At 43.1% G+C, this 25,610-nt stretch overlaps 2 protein-coding genes across 3 annotated transcripts in view; both read left to right on the top strand.

Annotated features, from left to right (window-relative positions):
* ATG3 (autophagy related 3) overlaps positions 1-13,987 on the top strand; it is a 31,705-nt gene extending 17,718 nt beyond the window's left edge. The window contains exons 10-12 of the mRNA XM_048817530.2: positions 101-228; positions 12,459-12,527; positions 13,704-13,987. Coding sequence (XP_048673487.1) covers positions 101-228; positions 12,459-12,527; positions 13,704-13,785 — 279 coding nt within the window. The 3' untranslated portion in view covers positions 13,786-13,987. The remainder of the gene's footprint in view (positions 1-100; positions 229-12,458; positions 12,528-13,703) is intronic.
* LOC142068792 (coagulation factor V-like) overlaps positions 12,539-25,610 on the top strand; it is an 86,783-nt gene continuing 73,711 nt past the window's right edge. The window contains exons 1-2 of one of the 2 annotated variants that reach the window (XM_075118701.1): positions 12,539-12,625; positions 13,259-13,360. The gene's annotated coding sequence lies outside the window, so the exon portion shown is untranslated. Of the gene's footprint in view, positions 12,626-13,258; positions 13,361-23,285; positions 23,899-25,610 lie in introns of those variants that run through there. The other variant, XM_075118699.1, reaches the window with a different exon arrangement.

Here is a 25,610-nt window from a genome sequence, read left to right as displayed (position 1 = left end):
AATGCTACTTTAGTGCTATCCTACTTCCTGAGTAGGAGGAAAAGATTGTGAGACACTTTTCCTGCTACACATTTCTTTTCTGCTGCACTTTTCTTTTCAGCAACGGCAGCCTTTAACGGTAGACTACATGTATGAAGATATTAGTCAAGATCATGTCAAAAAAACAGTAACAATTGAAAATCATCCTCATCTTCCTCCACCGCCTATGTGTTCAGTTCATCCATGCAGGTATCTTCAGTCTTTCAATGTTTCTTTATTAAGCCCAGCTTATGGATATGTGTGTGAAAAGGTCATTCTGTCTAATTAAAATTGCCTTTTGTCCATCCCTTGGTGATCTATCAATCATAAATTTCCATTTCCTGCACACTTGTCCACAGCTGTCTGTCTGCATGAGCTGTTCCCTTTTGCAGAGGGAAGAAAAGTCAGCAATTGTTTGAGCAGCCATCCCAGTACTCAGTGCTAAATGTGCATTAAAAGAATTGGTTTGGTTTTTCCTTTGTGCCTGTTCTGTAGTTGCATCCAAAACTGTATTCTCCATGAATCTCCTCTACTAGAAAGTCTAGAATCAGGCTACTCTAGTTTTGATCTCTTGCTGCAAAAAAAAATGTTTTATTCTACTCTAGCATGATCTTTTGGGAAGGTAAATTGTTTACCAAAAACCTATTGTATTTTGAAAGCTACTACAGGTTGTTTTTGTGTATCCAGTAAAAAGTCAGTCACACAATTGCACTGTCACATCAACTCCAGAAGGTGGCAGACAACTATGCTTAGACTGTTACATGTAAAGAAACTAAATTTTTGCCTGTATTCATGCTGTGGTGCTGCCTCAGAACCCAGTGCTGTTGGTTCTTTTGGGTTACAATGATCTGCTATTAAGTCTCCTAATTTTCTAACTACCGGCTGTTGAACTACTTGGACAGGTTGTCGGCTGTCTACCCAGCAGGATCATGCTTTCAATTAAGGTCCTGCCTTTTATTGAATTGTATGGTTGTCCGTTAAGGTACAAGTTCAAGTGACTTCCTGAAAGTGTCCAATTTAATCACTCATCTTTGAATCGACTCTTTTTTTGTGTGGATTTGGTGCAAGCACATCTTTTCTCCTCATCCCTCCCCCCCCCCCCCCCCTTTGGACCTACTTGGTTGAGCCTCCCCATTATTGAAACTAAAGATCCATATAACTCTCAGATTAGGACACATGAATGTGAAGTAGGGGAAGCAGAGGTACATGGCAGGCTGACTGAGAGGCGGAACGCATAGGGCTAACTGGGAAGTGAAAAAAGAAGGGGGGAAAAGAGGCATGAAACTGCAAAAGGGAAGAAGAGGCGTGTGAAGCTAATTAGAGGTTTCTGCAGAAGCCCACTTTGGCAAGAAAGAAATAGCTGGGAATTTGCCATTTGTGGTAGCAGTAATAGTGCCCTGGAGGAAGCCCACAAAATGGAAGTGGCCAGAAGAAGCCTCTGTTTAGGGGTAGCAGCAGCAGGGATGAGAGGTCTTGGGGAAGTGCTGTGTTGGGGACAGCATAAGCATCTAGGAGAGGAGGGCAGTTGCTTAACAGCTGAACAAGGTGGAGCACCATTTCTGGTCTTGGAAAACAAGCACTGAGTGGTGGGATCGCATCATTGTGCAGTTATGGGATAAGAAACAATGGCTGTAGAATTTTCAAATTCAGAAGGCCACTTTTCAGGAACTTTGTGAAGAGCTTTACCCAGCCCTGAAAGACAGCAGCACTAAAATGAGACCTGCTCTGTAGAAGCTTACAATGCCAAATGGCTACCAGTCAGTAGGGAATCAATTTGGAGTTGGTAAATCCACCGTGGGAGCTGTTGTGATGCAAGTGTGCAGGGCCATTTAATCAACTTCTGCCCTGGACTCAAACTCCTGAGAGGTACCCACACTGTGTTTGGGAGTAGTGGTGGGGTTGCCACAGAGCATTGCACGCAGCTCATTGTAGAAGTGGCATGTCAGAGGTGCAGAACCAGAATGACTATTAGCCTCCCTTGTCTTCTGGTACACCTGTCGAAGTTGTGCTGCGTGTTCCTGGTGTAGTCCTTCTCCCCAACTCCCTGCACAATCTTCTCATAGATGTCTAAATTTCTACGACTGGATCAGAGCTGTGCCTGCACAGACTCTTCTTCCTGCAGATCATTAAGATCCACCACCTCCTGTGTACTCCAGGCTATAGCCTGTTTTGGGCATTGAGTCCCCATGATCTGCTGAGATGGCGAGCTCTCCATGCTGATCAAACAGGAAATGCTTCCTGTGTACCTGGCCACTGTGCAGCAGATTTGAAAATGATTACCAGAGCGGTCACAGCGAAGCATTGTGGGACACCTCCTGAAAGCCAGTTGAGTTGACTTATACAACGCTGCGTCTACGCTGCCTTTGTCAACCCATCAATGTCAAATTAAGTGCTATGCGTCTTGCACGGTTGGAGTAATTAAGTCGACGTAAGAGGCAGCCAGGTCGACGGAAGGGACCTGGCAGGGTAGATGCATACATTATTAGGTCGACATAAGGTGGCTTCCGTCAGCCTAAGTTTGTGGACCAGTGGTTTTTGTTTTGTTTTTTGTTTTCTGGAGACCTAGTTGAAGAAAATTGTTGATGTCTGCAACCCAACGGAGCTAGGGGTTTGGGGTGTGGGAGGGGCTCAGGGCTGGGGCAGAGATTTGGGGTTTGGGGGTGAGGGCTGCAGGGTGGAGCTGGGAATGAGGGGTTCAGGGTGTGGGGGGGCTCTAAGCTGGGGCAGGGGGTTGGGGTGTGGGAGGGGGTGCAGGCTCTGGGCTGGGGATGAGGGGTTTGGGATGCAGGTGGGGCTTGGCAGGGGATTGGGGCATGGGCTTACCTTGGGCGGCTCCCAGTCAGCAGCGCAGCAGGGGTGCTAAGGCAGGTTTCCTGCCTGTCCTGGCACTGCGAGCCACGCTGCTCCCTGGAAGCGGCCAGCAGCAGGTCCGGTTCCTAGGTGGAGGCGCACAAGTGGCTCTGCATGGCTCTTGCCTGCAGGCACGCGCATGTACACCCACGCACACACCAGTTCCCATTAGCTGGGAGTGCAGAGCCGGTGCTTGGGGCAGGGCAGCACATGGAGCCCTGTGCCCCCCCGCCCAGGAGCTGGACCTGCTGCTGGCCACTTCCAGGGCGCAGTGTGGCATCAGAACAGGTAGGGACTAGCCTGCCTTATCCGGGCAGCACCGCTGTCGGGACTTTTAACAGCCTGGTTGGCAGTGCTGACTGGAGCCGCTGCAACCCAGTGCCTTACGTTCCGCAACCCAGGACTGGGTCGCGACCCACAGTTTGAAAACTACTGGTGTACACCAGGCCTGGGAGGGAGGAGGAAGTTGGAGCAAACAACCAATGCTTCTGCAGCTGCTCTGCCAGCTTCAGTCTCTGGCTGGCTCTTCCTCGCAGTGTGTCCCCAGACCCACACAGGTGAGGTAAGGAGGGACACTGCAGGAGCCCTAGTCCCCCACCCTGCCCCCGGGGGTGAGGGTGTCTCCTCTGCAGTTTTTGCAACTAGGGGATACAGGGAGGGGAGAGTTGGCACTGACAGGACTGACTCTTACCCCTTTGCCACTGAGTACAGCAGTACCTGCTTAAATTGCTTCTGTAGCTGCTATGCTGGCTTGTCACTATCCCTTCCTGTGGTTCTTGCCTTGTGCCTCGCTAATTACAGGTGGCTTTCATTGCACTGAATTGCTGTGCTCGTTAAATTGATTGATAGACCTTTTTGTCTGAAATTTGAATAACTTCTCTGTAGAAAATAAACACTTTCACCTTGCTGGAGCCGTCATGAAACTGCAAAAACTGGCATAGCCATGAAGTCGGTGTCATTTCTTCACCCTGTTGTAGATGAGAAGTTATTGATGCTTACCAACCTGTGTGTGTGTCTTGGTTGCATCTGACCCTAAATATAGGGTCTCATTCCAAGATTAAATTGGAGTGCAACAACCCTATATCCAAGACCCAGAATCGGTTTAAAATAGACATGGCTACTGTTCTGAGACATACAGTTTGAGTTTTTGTCTAGCCTGGTTTTAGAGATGCTGAGAGGGTCATGGGCACTGAAGTCAAACTGTAAAAGTCATCCATGTGGACACTTACGTTAACAAAGGGGGTCTATCCCATGGGGCTTCTGTCTTCTCACACATGTGGTCCCACGCTATGGTAGTGATTAGGGTGCGGATTGCACACTTCAAGGTGTAACGTTACCTTTACTATTATTGGGTCCACAGGCCCTATGTTGTTGGGCTGCCCTCTGACATTAGAGGTCAAACCAAATTGGTCAGTTATAGAGAAGGTACTATACAAGCTGAGGTCCACTGGCTATTGATACTGTAGTAAGATGCTCTAACCATTGACTGTCAAGTGTCTGCTAAATTGACCTCTCTATGTATACAACTTTCACAGGTCATCTTGATACTCTGATGACTGCAGTTGAGTAAGGCCTGGTCTACAATTTAAAAAAAAATAGGTTGCTTTAACTAAGTCCTTGTGTTGATAGCAGTAGGAACTGATCTACGCTACACAAGTTGACCTAAGCTGCCTTACCCCGACCTAATTTTGTCTGAATGCACTACGGCAGGGGTGGGCAAACTTTTTGGCCTGAGGGCCACATCAGGGTTGCGGAACTTTATGGAGGGCTGGGTAGGGAAGGCTGTGCCTCCCCAACCAGCCTGGACCCTGCCCTCTATCCGCCCCCTCACACTTCCAACCCCCCTCCCACCCCGCTCCTTGTCTCCCTGACCGTCCCCTCCCAGGATTCCTGCTCCCAGTCCCCTGACTGCCCTGCCCCTATCCACACCCCTGCCCCCCCAGGACCCAACCCCGCCCTCCTCCCCCCCCCCCCCGAACTTCTGCCTCATCCACCTGCCCCCTGACAGGCCCCCTGGGACTCCCACACCTATCCAACCACCCCCCTGTCCCCTGACTGCCCCTAACCCCTCCCCCAGGACCGTACCTCCTATCCAACCCCCCCATCCCCTAACATAGATCAACTTAAGGCTGCAGTATAGACATGCTCTAGGTTGACGGAAAAATTCTTCCATTGACCTAGCTACCACCTCTCAACTCCCTTCTGTCAGCGTAGATAATGTCTACACTGAAGCGCTACGGCAGCTTAACTGCAGTGGTGCAGCTGTAGCATTTAGTGTAGATATGGCTTAAATGTGAAGGGAGGTGATCAGAGTATTGGGGAGAAATCATGGGGGTGATTGTATTAAGACTTTTTTCAAGTCTTATGCTGTGCCTATGATAGCAATTAAAAATTGTCATCTCTTCCTTTGTATCACTTGAAGTCCCAACCAGCAGTTCCACCTGGGGCATGGACAGTGTATTGAATTGAAACAGTTGCTCAGTTTCTTGCTGAGAGGTGTTTGGGCTTCCTGCACCTACCAGCATGAGTCTGCTGGCAAACAACATAAATTCTTCTCTAGCTGAATTTCTCTCACTCAACAGGGTTCTAGAGATGGTGGGTGTGGGGGGGAGGTTGGGATAATCTCTCGTGGGATCTGAATGCATCCGATGAAGTGAGCTGTAGCTCACAAAAGCTTATGCTCAAATAAATTTGTTCATCTCTAAGGTACCACAAGTACTCCTCTTCTTTTTGTGAATACAGACTAACACGGCTGCTACTCTGAAATCTCTCATGGGAGAATACTATCAGTAGATACTGTCACACATCTTTCGCCCTCCACACCCTTCCCCAGCAGAGCAAAGTGTCAGCACTCAAGCCTGTGCTCAAGAAGCAGTTTTTTGATGCTGATAGTCTCTCCAGTTGCTACTCTTCCTGTTGTGGGGGATGGTTGTGTTGAAGAGGAAAAGCTGAGATTGTAGTGAGACTGCTCCAATATTAACCAGCGTATTGAGCTTCCTTGAGTCCTGTCAGTCTGGCTTCAGGCCAGAGTGTGGTACAGATAGCACAGGTCTTGTAAGTATAGGTTCTGGCTATGGACATGGGACAGTTAACTTCTGCTGATTCTGGTAAATAGACCAGTTGCCTTTGATAGTGCTAATGCAGCCACAGTCTCTGGGAGGCATATACAGGTTTTCATTAAATAGCTGTTCTCTCAAAGAGCCAGAGAGTGGGATCTTGGCAGTTGTTGCTTGTTTAATATGCAGTTCTCAGCCATCTCATCTGGCACATGCCTGTGTGTGAGAGGCACCTAGGGGAGACAGGCAGCTGGATTGGGCTTCAGAACCATTTACAATTCAGTTTGATTTTTCTGATGGTGGATTCTGTGTAACTTGAAGTCTTTAAACCATCATTTGATGATTTCAGTAACTCAGCCAGAGGTTAGGGGTGGATGAGGTTCTGTGGCCTGCAATGTGGAAGAGGTCAGAATAGATGATCATGATGGTCCATTCAGACCTAAAAGTCTATGAATTAGATGGTGTGGAACTGCTTGGTTTGGGGCGGTGGGGAGGGAGAGTGGGTAAAAGGTGTCTTCTCTATTGAGTGGGAATTGCCCACTCAGTCACTTACTTTTTGAAGTTAAAAGGGCCTGTTGGATTCCAAGCTGCTCCTAGATATTTCAGATAGAAACAGTAGCCAAGGGTACTGCTTTAATCTTTGCTTCACAAAGAAATTCCAGTCTTTCCTGTCTTACCTCCGTCACTTCCTTGCCCACCCATAAGTTGTGCAATGTGGTGTACATAGGGCTATGCTTGACGACAACTGGGAAAGTAGCTGTTGGCTCACAACACTGTGGCAGCCTGCTAACTCAGCAGTTCTTCTTTTGTGGCATGTATTACCATCATATTTTGTTTCAAAGGAGGAACTGAAAAAGGGATACCATGGCAAGCTGCACGCTAACCACTTGTTGAATCATTGAACAGAACATTTTAAGTAATCCGGATTGTCACACAAGTTGTGTTTTAGCAATTGCTTTATGGGTAAAAGTGGTTTTTACTGATTTCCTGTTAGAAGAAGTCAGTTGGCAGCCATTTAATCAATTTGTCAATAATAAATGCAGATCCACAAGTTTGTAGAAGTAGGAACTGGGCAATGAACAGTGACTGAGTCAGGGAAAGAGACTCTGTAGCCTATGGATTCATTAGGGCGTGCATCTAGGATGTCAAAGACCCAAGTTCAAGGCTCTGCTCCAATAATTAATTTAATTTACTTACAAAAAGCGGAACAGCTTCAAGAGGAGAAATTGAGAGAGCCCCTTACCAGAATATCCCTTGCCCCAGGGGCTAGGACATGCCTACAATGTGGGAGACCCAAGTTCAGATTCCTTCTCCACATCAGGCAGAAGTGGGGAATTGAACTTGGGTATCCCACATCCCAGTGAGTTTTAAGGAGTGGGGGCATCACCAGCCCTGCCTGTCCCCCTATCCATCTCCCCCCTGCCCCCCCCCCGCCTCTCCCCCCCAATTTTGTAGATCTAGATCTACTTTCAGTGCCCAAATTAAAATTAAATCCTCGAGTCTGGTCAAAATGAAATGTGACTTTTTGACTTTTCTGAAACATTTTGATATTTGTTTGCTCAAAACTATTATGTGAACTTGATGTGATTTCACAAATAGTTTGTTGACCTGAAACTGCATTTTTTGGTGATTTTTTTAAAGTATTCACCAAAAAAATTGCAATATTATACTGTCAACTGAAGGATTCACTCCTATGCCCTTCAGTGTCCAGGGTGCACTTCTTAAAGCTTAGCAGTTTCACTCTATAGTTTTCATTATAAGGTGTGTTGTGGGAATAGAGGAGGGAGACAACCTAGTGTATGCAACTTTAGTGCTTTCCAAGATGGCTGGGTGTTGGAGGTCCAGGAAGCTGCAGTTAAAGGTAATGCTGGTTTTGCTACTAGTTCTCATTCAGTTCACTGTGTTTGAGCAACTCCAGAAGTCACCTTCATAAACAGGTTCCACATTGACACACTTTATTATGGGGGATCTTTGAATTTTCCCTACTCCATTATTAAAACTTGGTGAAAGCCGAAGAGACCAATCACTTTTGTTGGACCAGACTGTCCTGTTTCATTCCATCCTGGAAAGCTTTTTTCTTTAGACTTAACCTTTTTTAATGAACATGAATTACAAAATTCATAAGGCGTAACTAAACCATCAGGCCGGCGTTTTCAAACTTGAGTCCTTAAGTTAGTCACTTAACACAATATGTTCAAGGCGCACAGAAATATGAAAGATTTTCCTAGGAGTTCATTTGGTCTCCTACACTGGTAGGAAGAGGGTCCTCAGAATTGGGAGAACAAATTGTCAGTGAGAGATCTTCTTACTGAGGCCTCTGTGTTAGGAAGCTTATTTTGATGGCTGTTCCGTTTGTTGAAGCCTGTGGGACTGAAAGAAGCCCAATGCATGGCTGTCATCGTCTTTGGTAGGAGTAGCAATGTTTGACATTATCTGGATTAAAGTTCTTAGCCCTATTGTAACTAGTTAATTGACTCTTAATTATTTTAAGACCACTAATATGATTGCAACATGTGTAGATTATCATTTGCAAACATTTGTTCTAGGACACAAATGTCTTTGGTCCAATCTAGGCTACAGGGTGGATCAAATGTTTGTAGTGAAATAAGCATTGGTGGAGTATCTAACTAGCTCAAGTTAACTGGCAAACATTTAACTCTAATTACAAAAGGACTAAACTCTAGATTAAACAAGGCCTTCAGGACCCTTCTAGGTTGCAGTTCTTCAGATTGCCGTTTTCACATGGCTGCCTCACTTTTCTTTTCATTCTCCTTGAAGTCCATACAGTGTGGTTTGATACAGGATAATGTCCAGCAAAGACCCAGTTTCCCAGCTGTTCCTCAGAATTCTCTTATGAGTCCAGATAGCCATCCTTTATCACACACGCAAAAGCATATCCCAGGACTACTTTTTGTACATTTCACTTTAAAATTGTGAGGGACTGTTGAGCCTAGAATGTCTGGCTTAGTCTAGTACAGACTGTAGGACTACTATCTCTTCCTTCTCTACTTTGAAGGGAGGAGGCTTGTGGCTGATATTGAAGTTATAAGATCTTTGCTTCCCTTTAAAAATGAAGTGCTCAAATAAAACACTTCAGATCTTTCCAATCTTAGTTCAGCTTCCATAAGTGCTTGTGCATATTTTTGTAAAACTGTAGGGATGCAAGAGCGACACGAATATGTGGGCTCCTGTGGGACTGCAAATTATTGAAATTTGTCAGGTTTTGCACTCTAAGGAACACAACGGCAGCATTTTATGGCTAGATTGTATAATGAAAAATTGCAGTGCTATTGTAAGAAGTCTTCTACCAAGCTGCAGCATTGTTCTGATGTCTTGAGATGAAGTATTCAATGGCCATGGAATGAACTTCTTTACTCTCTGAACTAGAATGAAACAGCCTTAGCATGGCTGAATTGACATCGGAGAATTCAGAGAGGTGAACAGCTTGACTGGTCCTGAAATATATATAAAAAGCACTTGCTGTGTAAATTTTTGTCAATCCACTCTGCAGTAGTATTGAAGTGGGACTAATAAAATATTAATTGGCTATGATTGCCCAGCAAGTGCATGTAAGGATAAGTAGTATAGCTTGTGAGAGAGAGTCCTCTGATATTGCCCAACACCACTTCTTCTCTTTGACTCATTCCACTTCACAATATCCATTTTAATGTGGCAACCACTTATTTGCATTCTCAGAATCACATGAGCAAGATGGCTAGACTTTGACCTAACAGAGTTGTGACTGAATGCAAATTAATAGCCATCTACTTAAGTATTTATATAATGGTATCTGAGCCCTTTCATTAAATTCTGTAAGCTTCCCCTAAATAGCAGTCAGTTTGAGATGACCATTTAAAAAAAAATCCTGTTAATTTCTTTGTGGTCTTCCTTTGGCTTGTCTTCATAGCCTCTGGATTTTTCACAAATTAAGGTTGAGTACAAAAGCCTAAACTAAAGCATATCTAAAGCAATCTTCATGTGCAGCACCTCCTTTGTCATTCTTGCTGCCTCCTTCTCTCCCCTACAATTCTGCCTGAGAACTATTCTCTGCTCAGTCCTCTCTTCTTCCCACTCTACCTCTTCTCGCTACTGCTCCCTGCCCTACCATGTCTACAAATGTTATATTGGAAACATGTCAATCATCTTTACTTTGAAACTGTAACTGGTTGTGAAAAGTTCTGATGCATTGGCAGGAGCAGCTCTATATGCAGCTACTGATGTAGTTTCTCCAGATATGAGAAAACATGGTGGCTTAAAGTGCCAAACACAGTAAAAGAGAAACATTTCCAATGTTTAGAATGCCAATAAGTGGGTACATCTGGGCCCATATTTGAGATAAACGAAAAACAGTGGTGATAGCTTACAGAAGCAAAAAACAGAGTTACTGATTGTCAAATTACATAACTTGGCTTGCATGGCAGATGGTGTATGTGAAATTTAGAATTGCTGGTGGCCAAAATATTTCTTAGTGTTTTGAGCATCAGATCTGGAAGCACAAGTTTTGGATCCAGTCAGGGAGCATCGACAAAACCTTTAACTGGGGTTCTGGTCTGCATGGACATATTAAAGGTCCTATAGCTATTCTTAAAGAGGGGAGTTTTACCCCAGTGTCATTAGGTAGAAATGTTCACTTTCTCCTCCCTTATGATTGTGCAACATATTTAAGCCCCTTCATTTTCAATTTAAACTAATTCCCCCCACCCCCCAAAAAATCCCAGGTTTTGCAAACAGCATTATGGGGGGGGGGGTTCTGACTTTTTTCACCCTACTTTTGTTACTCAAATATATAAAAACTTGTTTTATTAGGAAAATAATAAATACATGATGTTTGTGTTACGTTAATACACTAGTCTGTGTATATGCAAAGCGGTCTGTTGAAGTAAGGCTATGTATTAGTCTAGAAGATGCGCACACACATACAAGCTCTGAAGTGTGTACACATGTGAACCTACTTATGAATCTCACGCCCACCATGTACACATTTCAAGCTGTTGGCAGATAACGTTTTCAAGATCTGAGACGCTACAATGGAAAGAAAACAAAAATCTGTATCTGAATACGTTTCAGAACAAAGGAAGTATTTGAAAGTTCTTAAAAAAAAAGAGAGAGATGAAGTTGACTATATGCACTGCAAACAGCGTGGCCCAATTATTAAATGTAAATATTTATAGGCTAATAGTTCTAAATCTGCAACAGTAAGCTGTGTATTCAAATGAAAAGTTTTATTGGGATTAGAGATATATTGTTTCCTTAAACTCAGAGGTGTCACTGTGTTTTGAGTTCTGCAGCAAACCACATTTGAATTCCATTCATTGAAGCATTAATCTATTGAATATTTTTCCCATTTCCTTCCATCCACCAAAATAACCCAATATTTATCCAGAAAATTTTTTTCCATCTTTTTTCGCCTGTTTTTATTGTACTAATAAAGGCGGATAAATTCCTGGAAAAAATTAAATAAAATAAAAACTGAAAACAAAGGGCCCTAAACATATTGTAATTGCTCTTGTCTCTCTGCAGCCCATTTCAGTGCTGGGTGAAGTGCTTGCTTTGTAGTTTACAAAGTACCATGTATGAAAGGTGCTTGATGAAAATACAAATATAAATAATTAGTTCATCTGATTTTAATCTCATTCTGGCCACAGTGCTCCATGGTCAGATTTATGTTAACAGCTAGTAAAATGACTTGATTAATGGGACAGTGAATTTAAACTGACATTTGTGGAAGGGTTTAAATGTAATTTAACCCCCCCCCCCCCAAACAAAATAAGATTTTGCTGCAGTTTAAGGTGTTGACACAACTATTGCAAGAAACTGGAACTTTCTAACTCTGATATGGCAGGTAAGTAAAAGCAAGATCTGAGTTTTAAACTTGTTTTGAAAATGAAAATCACGAACTTTGAAATGTATTCTGTTAGTACGATTTAATTTTAAAGTTTTGTTGTGCATAATCTGGAATAAGAATCTCAGCCATAACTATCTTGAAAATTGCCACTGCAATACTAAACAGTAAAGTATGAGACTTAACAGTATGGAGGGCATCTTGTGGCTTTTATCTGGTCTGTGAAAACTGTCATGCACTGATCTGCTTTCCTAGCACCTAACCTTTTTAAAACAGTGTTTTAGTGATGGAAGCAACCTACCCCCAGATGAGTTAACTCCAGTTCATTCCACACTTCCACAATAATGTACTTCTTCTCTGGCACAGTGCAGTCATGTCCAGGGTGAAGCATGAAACTTACCCACAAGGATAATGTTCTTCAGGGTGTTTTCTGATGTGGACTAAGTATGCCCTGGTCTTTCAGAAGCCTAACCAAACAGCCATTAGTTGGTAATAAGTGTCATGGTTTGGAGTTGGTTTTACGCCAGTAAGCTAAACGTTAAAAAAAATTCCCTATCCAAATACCACTTTCTGTAGCCATCCAGTCATACTACTTAAGGCTATTAATCTGCACAAGTAATCTAATTTTATTGAGTTATGGAAGACTGAGCTGTCTTGGCATGATATCTCTAAGAGTTCCACTCTACTTTCAGGCATGCAGAAGTGATGAAGAAAATAATTGAAACAGTTGCAGAAGGTGGGGGAGAACTTGGAGTTCATATGTATCCTTTCCATGGAATGTCAGGAGACCTCTGAAGAGTGTGTTATCTAATAAAGGTCTAATCCATCCTCTGTCCATTCCTAAAACTTTATTTTGCAGGTAATTTGGGAGGCTTACTACTACTGAAGTCACTTTTAGATTAGCAATAACATCTAAGGCACACCAAATTGCCATTTTTTTCTTACGTGCAGGAACTGGGAAGTAGTATGCATGTGCTGACTGAGTTTCTCCCAGCAAAGTTCATGAGTGATCTCATGCTAATTCTAAAATAAATGCAACTGACCAACGGAACAGTGAAAATAATTCATGTTATAGCTAGTCACTTTCACACTTCTGTTGGTCAGTTGCATTTGTACAAACAGTACTTTCTCTGATCTCTCAGTGAGATGAGGGATCTTAAGTGACACTTGTAATAACAGTAGGTACAATGATTACACAATTAGTATATTAGTACATCACTTTCAGACAGAAATGTCACTTTCAGGGTACTGTACCAGTGTCCCTTTAAATGAATCCTTCAAATGGCTTTCCTGTTCTAAAGCAAGAAGGGAAGGGGTGGCTGTGGTGCAGCTGAAAGCCCTGAACCACCAGCAGCAGCTTTCATACCAGCTAGTCTTATGCCTTGAATAAAGAAGAAAGTTGTACCAGTATAGATTACAGCTAGTTAGGCTGATAACTAAACTAATAGTGTGGGGTTTTAACCCTTCATGTGGCTCTGTCATTCTATTACAGTTCAAGATGGACACAAACTGTAGAGTCTGCTTCATATCTGCTACCTGTGGATGGGACAGATTATGTGGTGTAACATATGTCTAAAGCAAGTTAAACTGGAAGGTAACCCATAGAAAGCAATTCAATGTAAACACAAAGTATTTCATACAAAACTGGCTTAGTGTTAGCAGGGTAAAGTTTTTTTTTAAAATAAGTGAATTTATTAAACTTGAAATAATACCTGATCATTCAAATCATAAGTTTTGAGAAGTGCCATTCTTCACTATATTAGTGTATTATTTTCTTGTCCCCCTTTGGACTTTCTAAGCTATACTTTTCCTACCTAATGAAATACGAATAAGATTCAGGCCACTTACAGAAGGCATGATTTTACCTAGTTTTCTTGGATATAAAGTAAGCATGTAATTACTCTTTTACTCCATGTTTACCTTAACTAGAGACTCAGGTATCTTCTTATTTTCTTGAAATTTGTACAAGCGGTCATTCCAACTATAGAATATGACTACACAAGGCACTTCACAATGTAACTAGAAATCACAGATGTCTATGCTAATTACTGGTTCTGATTTTTTAAAAAAAACCCTATACATGTGACTTCTGTTCCGCATTGTACACCGTTTCTGTAACATTCAACTTTTATCAAGTTTATGCATCAAAATAAAAGGTTCCACTACCAGCCTTACTTTTTAATAAAGATCTGTGTGTAAAATAAACCATTTTTCACTCCTATACTCGCAGTATAGGTTTTTATTTTCACATATTAATCTTAGTTAGTCCTTAAGCATCTTTTTTTTTTTTTTACTTACAGCTAGTAGCTCTTTCATATCAAAGGTTAAAACTTTGCTTTCCAATATTAGCCTAAGCTTGATTCTTTTGGCTTCAGTAATAAAAATGCTTTTTATTTTTCAAGTAACTTCCAGTTCAGATGTTTTTTGTATAATTGATGGCTATCCCAGAACTACATGGTGAAACTTGTGGTGATTTGCTCAAGTGCCTTTCTGAGAAGATGCAGGAGAAAACAAGTGATAATCATATCTAAGTTTTAACTTTAACTGCGCCACAAGCAAAAATAGCTAGTCCTAGAAACAGCAAAGATGGCTTATATGAATTGTTAAAGCATAGTGTTGAGATGGTGGGCAAGAAAGCCTATTTGGGAGGTACATACTGTCATTCCTAACTCAGTGTATTTTCTCTTGGCCTCCAGATTAATCTTGAAGATACAAGAATACACTCAGTGCCTTAAGCTTTTGTTTTAAAAAGCTTTTTCCACGCTAATATTTCAAAATGTTAACTGGCTTTTAATGTGGTTCTCTATCCCCTAGTGGATTGGGTTAGTAGTTAATAGTCGTGCCCACTAGTAGTCCATAAACTTCCACCAGTATTTGTACGTGAATTTGCCCTGGCTGTGCTTGTGTTCCTTTTCTGTTCTTTCCATGGATTCAAATACTTGTGTTTCATTCCAAACTGCTTATGGGAGGCAATGTTCAAAGTTTCAACTACATGAAGCTGAGCCCAACAACTGTTGAATTCACCCGTGAGTACTCATGTACTTACCCAAACGTTGAAACAATACTATGTGCCTGAGATACCCCTAGTTGTGATACTTGATTATACATAGCTGTTCCAGATTAAATAATTTCACATAACTGTGGAAAACATTAACTTGAGGGAAGTGCAGTTAGTAGATACCCTCTGGCAGACCGAAGCTAAACTTGTCCAATGCTGTAGTCTCTAGCCTCTTCAGCCACTACCGTTCTGAATTCTTTTGCTCTTTTCTGGTCTTTTCAGTCCTCCTTTACCCTCTTCAAATATTTGTTACTTAAGTATAATACCATCTGAAACTTTCAAAATTCCTCCATTCCTACTACTTAACCTGTCACCTTCCCTCGGGCACTAGAGTTCCCTGAGAGGAGAACTCCCCTGAAGCATTTCTGAGAAGATTCCTGGAAAGACCCTGCTGCTACATTTGGAAAGAAAAAGAAACAGCTGTCATCTGTGCACTAGTAGCCTTGTCTTAGTAGGGTGATACTCTAGAGGCAGCCAGCTGTTGATGCTACTGTCTTTCTGCAGTGGCAGAATCTTTAATGCCTTCCTCTGCAGGGAAAATGATGATCTTCAGCAGCCTGCAATGGGGAGTTAGGTGGCAGCAAAATCTTCACCTGCACCTCCACCCAGGTACACTAGAGGCTGACAACAATCCCATTCATAGAATATCAGGGTTGGAAGGGGGGACCTCAGGAGGTCATCTAGTCCAACCCCCTGCTCAAAGCAGGACCAATCCCTAATTTTGCCCCAGAACCCCCTAAATGTCCCCCCCCCCCCCATGTTGAACTCACAACCCTGGGTTTAGCAGGCCAATGCTCAAACCACTGAGCTATACCTCCCCAGTCTCAGTAATCAGAGGACTGGAATGGACCTCGAGAGGTCATCTAGTCCAGTCCTCTACACCCATGGCAGGACTAAGTATTAGCTAGACCATTCCTGACATGTTTGTCTAATCTGCTCTTAAAAATCTCCAATGATGGAGATTCCACAACTTCCATAGGCAATTTATGCTAATGCTTAACCACCCTGACAGTAAGGAAGTTTTTCCTAATGTCCAACCTAAATCTCCCTTGCTGCAATTCTTCTGGCCCTGGATGTAAGTGGCAGAATCTATACCACCAGCAACAGAATTTTCACAGGTATATAGGAGGAACATGTAGTTTGATGCCAGCAGAAAAGTTGAGAAACAGTGATGCTGAAGTTAGTCAATGACTTCCATCAACACAATTATTTTGTTGCTCTTTGTAGAAGACGTCCTTTAGGATACATGCATGGAAGAGAGAGGAAACTGAGCTACTGCCATCAGCAGATCCTATCACAGGCACTTCAATGGTAGCTTTCCATGCCCCTATGAGAATCCTATCTCAGGAACTCCTACAGGCTCCAGTCCTTCCCTCCTGCCTCCATCTCAGAGAGGCTATAGAGAAGCCAAGTTATAAGAGGTCCCTTTGTCTGTGGTTCATCTTGAAGCTACCATGACTATATCTGTCTTTCCCAAGTCCATACATCTGCCTCCTGCTCTACAAAATGTCTTGATTCCTATTCTCGTATGTGTGCCTCCCTGCATGTGTTTTAAATTCTATAGGTGCTGCTGTGGATTGTAATAGCATCTGCACTGGGCCTCCAGTGTCTTGCCCATCTACTGAGTTCTGTATCTGCTCCACAGAGAGCTAAAACTGAGGGAGACCAGTGGTGAAATCCTGACTACACTGAAGTCAATTGGAGTTGTCACTGACTTCAGCAGAGTCAGCATTTCATCCTAAGAATTCAGGAATGAAGTAGGGAAGCTGTCTTGCAGAAGTTGGAATGCTTAAAACCATCTAGCTTTCCTACCCTGGATGGCACACTAGTTTTTAATGTATGTCAAACATTTCAAAAACGTTAAGGGGAAAAAAGACAAACACACACACAGATTCCCAAATAAAAATCTCCATTAGCCACAGGCAATGGTAAGAGTATATCAGTAATTCAACAATTGCAAATATTTTTGTAAAAAGAAAAGGAGTACTTGTGGCACCTTAGAGACTAACCAATTTATTTGAGCATGAGCTTTCGTGAGCTACAGCTCACTTCATCAGATGTTTACCGTGGAAACTGCAGCAGACTTTATATACACACAGAGAATATGAAACAATACCTCCTCCCACCCCACTGTCCTGCTGGTAATAGCTTATCTAAAGTGATCAACAGGTGGGCCATTTCCAGCACAAATCCAGGTTTTCTCACCCTCCACCCCCCACACAAATTCACTCTCCTGCTGGTGCTAGCCCATCCAAAGTGACAACTCTTTGCATAATCAAGTTGGGCTATTTCCTGCATAGATCAAGGTTTTCTCACATCCCCCCCACCCCCATACACACACAAACTCACTCTCCTGCTGGTAATAGCTCATCTAAACTGACCACTCTCCAAGTTTAAATCCAAGTTAAACCAGAACATCTGGGGGGGGGGGGTAGGAAAAAACAAGAAGAAACAGGCTACCTTGCATAATGACTTAGCCACTCCCAGTCTCTATTTAAGCCTAAATTAATAGTATCCAATTTGCAAATGAATTCCAATTCAGCAGTTTCTCGCTGGAGTCTGGATTTGAAGTTTTTTTGTTTTAAGATAGCGACCTTCATGTCTGTGATTGCGTGACCAGAGAGATTGAAGTGTTCTCCGACTGGTTTATGAATGTTATAATTCTTGACATCTGATTTGTGTCCATTTATTCTTTTACGTAGAGACTGTCCAGTTTGACCAATGTACATGGCAGAGGGGCATTGCTGGCACATGATGGCATATATCACATTGGTGGATGTGCAGGTGAACGAGCCTCTGATAGTGTGGCTGATGTTATTAGGCCCTGTGATGGTGTCCCCTGAATAGATATGTGGGCACAATTGGCAACGGGCTTTGTTGCAAGGATAAGTTCCTGGGTTAGTGGTTCTGTTGTGTGGTATGTGGTTGTTGGTGAGTATTTGCTTCAGGTTGCGGGGCTGTCTGTAGGCAAGGACTGGCCTGTCTCCCAAGACTTGTGAGAGTGTTGGGTCATCCTTTAGGATAGGTTGTAGATCCTTAATAATGCGTTGGAGGGGTTTTAGTTGGGGGCTGAAGGTGACCGCTAGTGGCGTTCTGTTATTTTCTTTGTTAGGCCTGTCCTGTCGTAGGTAACTTCTGGGAACTCTTCTGGCTCTATCAATCTGTTTCTTTACTTCTGCAGGTGGGTATTGTAGTTGTAAGAAAGCTTGACAGAGATCTTGTAGGTGTTTGTCTCTGTCTGAGGGGTTGGAGCAAATGCGGTTGTATCGCAGAGCTTGGCTGTAGACGATGGATCGTGTGGTGTGGTCAGGGTGAAAGCTGGAGGCATGCAGGTAGGAATAGCGGTCAGTAGGTTTCCGGTATAGGGTGGTGTTTATGTGGCCATTGTTTATTAGCACTGTAGTGTCCAGGAAGTGGATCTCTTGTGTGGACTGGACCAGGCTGAGGTTGGTGGTGGGATGGAAATTGTTGAAGTCGTGGTGGAATTCCTCAAGGGCTTCTTTTCCATGGGTCCAGATGATGAAGATGTCATCAATATAGCGCAAGTAGAGTAGGGGCTTTAGGGGACGAGAGCTGAGGAAGCGTTGTTCTAAATCAGCCATAAAAATGTTGGCATACTGTGGGGCCAAGCGGGTACCCATAGCAGTGCCGCTGATCTGAAGGTATACATTGTCCCCAAATGTGAAATAGTTATGGGTAAGGACAAAGTCAAAAAGTTCAGCCACCAGGTTAGCCGTGACATTATCGGGGATAGTGTTCTTGACGGCCTGTAGTCCATCTTTGTGTGGAATGTTGGTGTAGAGGGCTTCTACATCCATAGTAGCCAGGATGGTGTTATCAGGAAGATCACCGATGGATTGAAGTTTCCTCAGGAAGTCAGTGGTGTCTCGAAGGTAGCTGGGAGTGCTGGTAGCGTAGGGCCTGAGGAGGGAGTCTACATAGCCAGACAATCCTGCTGTCAGGGTGCCAATGCCTGAGATGATGGGGCGCCCAGGATTTCCAGGTTTATGGATCTTGGGTAGTAGATAGAATATCCCAGGTCGGGGTTCCAGGGGTGTGTCTGTGCGGATTTGATCTTGTGCTTTTTCAGGAAGTTTCTTGAGCAAATGCTGTAGTTGCTTTTGGTAACTCTCAGTGGGATCATAGGGTAATGGCTTGTAGAAACTCGTGTTGGAGAGCTGCCGAGCAGCCTCTTGTTCATATTCCGACCTATTCATGATGACAACAGCACCTCCTTTGTCAGCCTTTTTGATTATGATGTCAGAGTTGTTTCTGAGGCTGTGGATGGCATTGCGTTCCGCATGGCTGAGGTTATGGGGCAAGTGATGCTGCTTTTCCACAATTTCAGCCCGTGCACGTCGGCGGAAGCACTCTATGTAGAAGTCCAGTCTGCTGTGTGTTGTCATCATGAATAGGTCGGAATATGAACAAGAGGCTGCTCGGCAGCTCTCCAACACGAGTTTCTACAAGCCATTACCCTATGATCCCACTGAGAGTTACCAAAAGCAACTACAGCATTTGCTCAAGAAACTTCCTGAAAAAGCACAAGATCAAATCCGCACAGACACACCCCTGGAACCCCGACCTGGGATATTCTATCTACTACCCAAGATCCATAAACCTGGAAATCCTGGGCGCCCCATCATCTCAGGCATTGGCACCCTGACAGCAGGATTGTCTGGCTATGTAGACTCCCTCCTCAGGCCCTACGCTACCAGCACTCCCAGCTACCTTCGAGACACCACTGACTTCCTGAGGAAACTTCAATCCATCGGTGATCTTCCTGATAACACCATCCTGGCTACTATGGATGTAGAAGCCCTCTACACCAACATTCCACACAAAGATGGACTACAGGCCGTCAAGAACACTATCCCCGATAATGTCACGGCTAACCTGGTGGCTGAACTTTGTGACTTTGTCCTTACCCATAACTATTTCACATTTGGGGACAATGTATACCTTCAGATCAGCGGCACTGCTATGGGTACCCGCATGGCCCCACAGTATGCCAACATTTTTATGGCTGATTTAGAACAACGCTTCCTCAGCTCTCGTCCCCTAAAGCCCCTACTCTACTTGCGCTATATTGATGACATCTTCATCATCTGGACCCATGGAAAAGAAGCCCTTGAGGAATTCCACCACGACTTCAACAATTTCCATCCCACCACCAACCTCAGCCTGGTCCAGTCCACACAAGAGATCCACTTCCTGGACACTACAGTGCTAATAAACAATGGCCACATAAACACCACCCTATACCGGAAACCTACTGACCGCTATTCCTACCTGCATGCCTCCAGCTTTCACCCTGACCACACCACACGATCCATCGTCTACAGCCAAGCTCTGCGATACAACCGCATTTGCTCCAACCCCTCAGACAGAGACAAACACCTACAAGATCTCTGTCAAGCTTTCTTACAACTACAATACCCACCTGCAGAAGTAAAGAAACAGATTGATAGAGCCAGAAGAGTTCCCAGAAGTTACCTACGACAGGACAGGCCTAACAAAGAAAATAACAGAACGCCACTAGCGGTCACCTTCAGCCCCCAACTAAAACCCCTCCAACGCATTATTAAGGATCTACAACCTATCCTAAAGGATGACCCAACACTCTCACAAGTCTTGGGAGACAGGCCAGTCCTTGCCTACAGACAGCCCCGCAACCTGAAGCAAATACTCACCAACAACCACATACCACACAACAGAACCACTAACCCAGGAACTTATCCTTGCAACAAAGCCCGTTGCCAATTGTGCCCACATATCTATTCAGGGGACACCATCACAGGGCCTAATAACATCAGCCACACTATCAGAGGCTCGTTCACCTGCACATCCACCAATGTGATATATGCCATCATGTGCCAGCAATGCCCCTCTGCCATGTACATTGGTCAAACTGGACAGTCTCTACGTAAAAGAATAAATGGACACAAATCAGATGTCAAGAATTATAACATTCATAAACCAGTCGGAGAACACTTCAATCTCTCTGGTCACGCAATCACAGACATGAAGGTCGCTATCTTAAAACAAAAAAACTTCAAATCCAGACTCCAGCGAGAAACTGCTGAATTGGAATTCATTTGCAAATTGGATACTATTAATTTAGGCTTAAATAGAGACTGGGAGTGGCTAAGTCATTATGCAAGGTAGCCTGTTTCTTCTTGTTTTTTCCTACCCCCCCCCCCCCCCCAGATGTTCTGGTTTAACTTGGATTTAAACTTGGAGAGTGGTCAGTTTAGATGAGCTATTACCAGCAGGAGAGTGAGTTTGTGTGTGTATGGGGGTGGGGGGGATGTGAGAAAACCTTGATCTATGCAGGAAATAGCCCAACTTGATTATGCAAAGAGTTGTCACTTTGGATGGGCTAGCACCAGCAGGAGAGTGAATTTGTGTGGGGGGTGGAGGGTGAGAAAACCTGGATTTGTGCTGGAAATGGCCCACCTGTTGATCACTTTAGATAAGCTATTACCAGCAGGACAGTGGGGTGGGAGGAGGTATTGTTTCATATTCTCTGTGTGTATATAAAGTCTGCTGCAGTTTCCACGGTAAACATCTGATGAAGTGAGCTGTAGCTCACGAAAGCTCATGCTCAAATAAATTGGTTAGTCTCTAAGGTGCCACAAGTACTCCTTTTCTTTTTGCGAATACAGACTAACACGGCTGTTCCTCTGAAATATTTTTGTAACTTTTTTATTTATGTTTAAATAAAAGCTTTTGGAAAGGATGAAATTCAGCCCCGAAGGCAAATGTAAAACCTTGACAGGTGGAAATATAGAAATACAGGGCTGAAGTTTAGTGGGGGTTCTTAACTTTGTCCTTATATTACTGCCCTGGGATGAATTTTTTTTTATGTTTATCTGTCCACAACAAGCAACTTAATCTAATCAATGACTGTAGAGACTCGAACACCTTGCTCAGTCATACAGCCTTACAGAGTCCACAGGAAAAGATCTATCTTATAAATGTCTCATTAGACCAACAGAATGCTAAGGCAGTCATTCCCTGCTGTACCTACACACGTTCTGTCTGCCAGTAATTATGTAAGTAAAATCAACACACAAATTTTTTATCTAGGAATACAAGTCCCTTGGGCTTAGCTTGTGAAATTGAATGAGAAGAGCAAAAGTTAGTTTGATCACAAAACCTCGTATTTAGTATGTATGTCTGAAATGAAGTTGCAAAACTAGAGCGTATTTTTTGATAATCAGCCCCCAATTTACAAAAGGCTGTATCTCAGATAATACAAGCTGCCTTAATTGCCCTTCATCCCTTGTATGATTTTGACAGTCTGGATGTTGACTGCTGTGCTGGTTTTATTTCCCCCCCCCCCCCGCCGCCCCCTCCTTCATGACTACTACCTTTTCCATCATAGAGGGGACATCTAGTTGAGAGGCTGTTTATTGACTGGCCTGGCATGTGAGCATGAGGGCATTGGCTACTCTCTCAGAACAGCACAGTAGTGGATTTCTATGACTTCTTTTCTTTTGGGGAATTATACAGATTTTGAGCACATAAATGCTTTGGGGCCTAATTGTACACTGCACTGTACTTTGTGGACCCTTTTACACCTGGGCCAAGTGAGTGCGAAGTGCTTCTATTCTAATTTGTTCGCACGTTGCACCAATGTAAATGACTGCAAAAGGTTTAGTTTGGAAAAGAGGCGATTAAGGGGGGACATGATAGTGGTCTTCAGGTACTTGAAAGGCTGCCATAAAAAAGATGGAAAAGGTCTTTCTTGCCACAGGGAGCAGGACAAGAGGCAGTGGGTTCAAAGTACAGCATAGCAGATTTAGATTAAATATCAGGAGAAACTTCCTAACTGGAAGAACAGTAGGACAACGGAACAGACTGCCTCAGTAGGTTGTGGAAGCTTCTTCACTGGAGGCTTTCAAAAGGAGGCTGGATCGCCTTGGCAGGGGGTTAGACTAGAGGATCCTTGCAGTCCCTTCTAACCCTATGATTCTAGGTGCAAGTTTGTCATCAGTAGATCTCAAAGCACTTTCCAAAGGAGGTCAGGTTCATCCTCCTAATTTTATAGATGGTGAAACCGAGGCACCAAGAGGGGAAGTGACTTTCCTAAGATCACCTAGCAGAGCAGGGTCTAGCACCCACGTTGCTTAAGTTCCATGGCAGTGCTCTACCCACTGGGCAACATGGGTATCAAATAAGTAAACCACACACAAGTCCCTTTCTAGTAAAAGTTTTTTCTTTCCAAAAAGAAGCTTTATCCGTTACAGCTTGTCTGCCTTTGCTTGCCCTTGTGATTTTTAACATGTCCTGTTTTCAGCTTACTTCCCCAAGGAGCCATTTCACCAGTTCCCAGAGAGAGACCCTGCAGACCTCTCTTGTTTTTAATGCCTTTCTGTAGAAATGGTTATACCCATCTGATTGTTTCACCACTCCCAGTTTTGAAATGCATCCATTGGGCCTGGTAAGTCAGTCAGTCTCTCTCTCTCTCTTTCTCTCACACACATCTATGTTCAAAATGGTATTTTTGGTATTTGCTGCAGCTGAATAATTAACTCCTTTGTTTGCCCAGAAAAATCGTGTTCTTCTCTCCGCCCTGCTCTGTACAGGAAATGTTTGCTGGATGCATATTTTAAATTGTTTTTTCTCAATTCTTTTTGTCTCAAGGCAGTTTAATAACTATTCTACAGTTCTTTGTCTTCCAACCTTGCTTATCTAATTTGGTGGTGCAATGGAGGATTGTTACAATTTATTACAGGAGTCTCTTCAGGTGTGGCACAAACATGGATATCCCTTTCCTGAACTGTTCTCCTAAGTTTTCCCTTACCTTATTTAGAATATAAACTTTTTAGGGCACAGAGTTTGTCTTCTACATTTATAAAGTACTCTAATTTTACAGTGCTTCATGAATATTTTGTAATAGCATCATATAATGCCAAATCTGCCATGAGACAGAAGCACCATGAAAGGTTGCTGCTTGTTGAAGTTAGTGTATACTGTATCTTTAACAGATGATCTCCTGAAGGCTTGTGAACCCATGACCTCTCCAAGAGACTTTTCTCTTGCTGGGATTATCATTAGATACTCAGGTTTGTGCTAAGAAGGATTTGAATCTGTGACCCTGAACTTGTTTGTTGTGTGTAACAGATCATCTAGCAACCGCTTTAATAAGTAAGATAGCATGGATTTGCTTCTACTACTCTTTTTAAAGTGACCTTTTATTTTCCATTTCTGTACCATTATTGTTTAATATTTATATTTCAGTAGCTCCTAGAGGCCCCAGTTAGGACTGGGGCTTCATTGAACTAGGTGCTGTGCAAATTCTATGGCCTGAGTTACACAGGTCAGACCATATGATCGTATAATGATCCCTTCTGGCCTTGAATCTGTGAAACACACATGAAGGCATACTTTCCATCTAGGATTTTCCTTAAATGGTTTTGGTTTTGTCTTTTTAATCTGTGAATTTAGATTTTTCTCATTAGTAGAGAATAAAATATCTGAGCTGAGATGTTGACATAAGCGCTCTGAGGGACACTGTCAAGTACTAGGCCAAAAAGCTGTTTGTTTAAAAAAAACCAATATGGATATATATATTTTCATTATTTTTTTCACTAATTCAATTAGAACTTCTTTGGACATTTAAACATTTCCCTATAATGTTGGAAACACAAACCTAATAGCCTGATGCTGTAGCAAAAAAAATCCCAGAAAAGTAAACTTACTAGACTCAGAAGATGAAACTGAAGAGCTTTGTTTCACTGTTCAAGCTGAGGGACATGCAGCACATAAACACAACATAAATGGGGAAAAAGTAATTTCTTTCAGAAAGCCTTCTGTGTTCATCTTAGATGACAGTAGCACAGGTAAGGACATTTTTAAAAAAATAAGATTGTTTTGGCAGTGATCTTTTAAATATTTTTGTAATTTGAAATCTAATAAAAAAAAATTAACAATTTCTAATTTATTAGAAAATGCCCTTCTTCACTTAATCATGTGTGGTTCAGACACAAAGCCACCAGTGGCTTCTAAACAAGCGCCCTTGAAATGGATTTTGGTTTGTGTGGAAGCCACAGTTTTACTATATCTGATCATCTGTGTGAGAAGTACTCCTGGGATTTGTTTCCTCTCAGTTTAAACATACTACAGAACAGGGAGAGGTCTGTGGAACATGAAAGGTCAGATCTTGCCCTGAGTTATTCTTTTGGCCAATAGAGGTAGGTGAGCTCATTCATTTAAGAGAAGCAATAAAAGTACCTGCCACTGCTTTTCTCATGCACTACCGCCTCCTGCCCTGTTGAAGTCAATGGGAGCTTTGCCATTGATTTCAATGGGCGGGATTAGGCCCATGGTTAAGAACTTTGGGCCCAATTTACTGTTGCCCTACCCTTTTTGCATCCCCCACAAGTGCTTTTATCTTTCCTGGGGTGGAATTCTTTAGTTGGCTCACTCATCCCAGGCCCTGGGTTATTAACCTCTTAGGTGCCAAGCAGGACTAATTCAGCAAGTCCAACTGTGCTTGGCACTTGCAAGTTGTTTTTGTCTGGGAGCCTGACACAGCATAAGTTTGCAGTGTCACAGAAATGGCTTCTTTAAAACAAAGCATCATTTAGTCTTCCACTCAAGGTAAAAAGCACACAAAGCCAGGATATAAAGTAAACAGTCTTACATGCATATTCCCTTACCTAAGCTTAACCTCTCTAGCCATAGCTCAGGTAGGTCTGGCTTATTCCCATCTTGGAACTGAGAAGAACAGCATACGCTGCTTGCAGCATGCTCCCTGTGCATCACAGGGAGTCTT

This window comes from Caretta caretta, chromosome 1, assembly GCF_965140235.1.
Source record: "Caretta caretta isolate rCarCar2 chromosome 1, rCarCar1.hap1, whole genome shotgun sequence".
NCBI classification, from domain to species: domain Eukaryota; kingdom Metazoa; phylum Chordata; order Testudines; family Cheloniidae; genus Caretta; species Caretta caretta.
The sequence above is the reverse complement of the archived record's forward strand: the minus strand, read 5'-3'. Positions and strand labels throughout refer to the sequence as shown.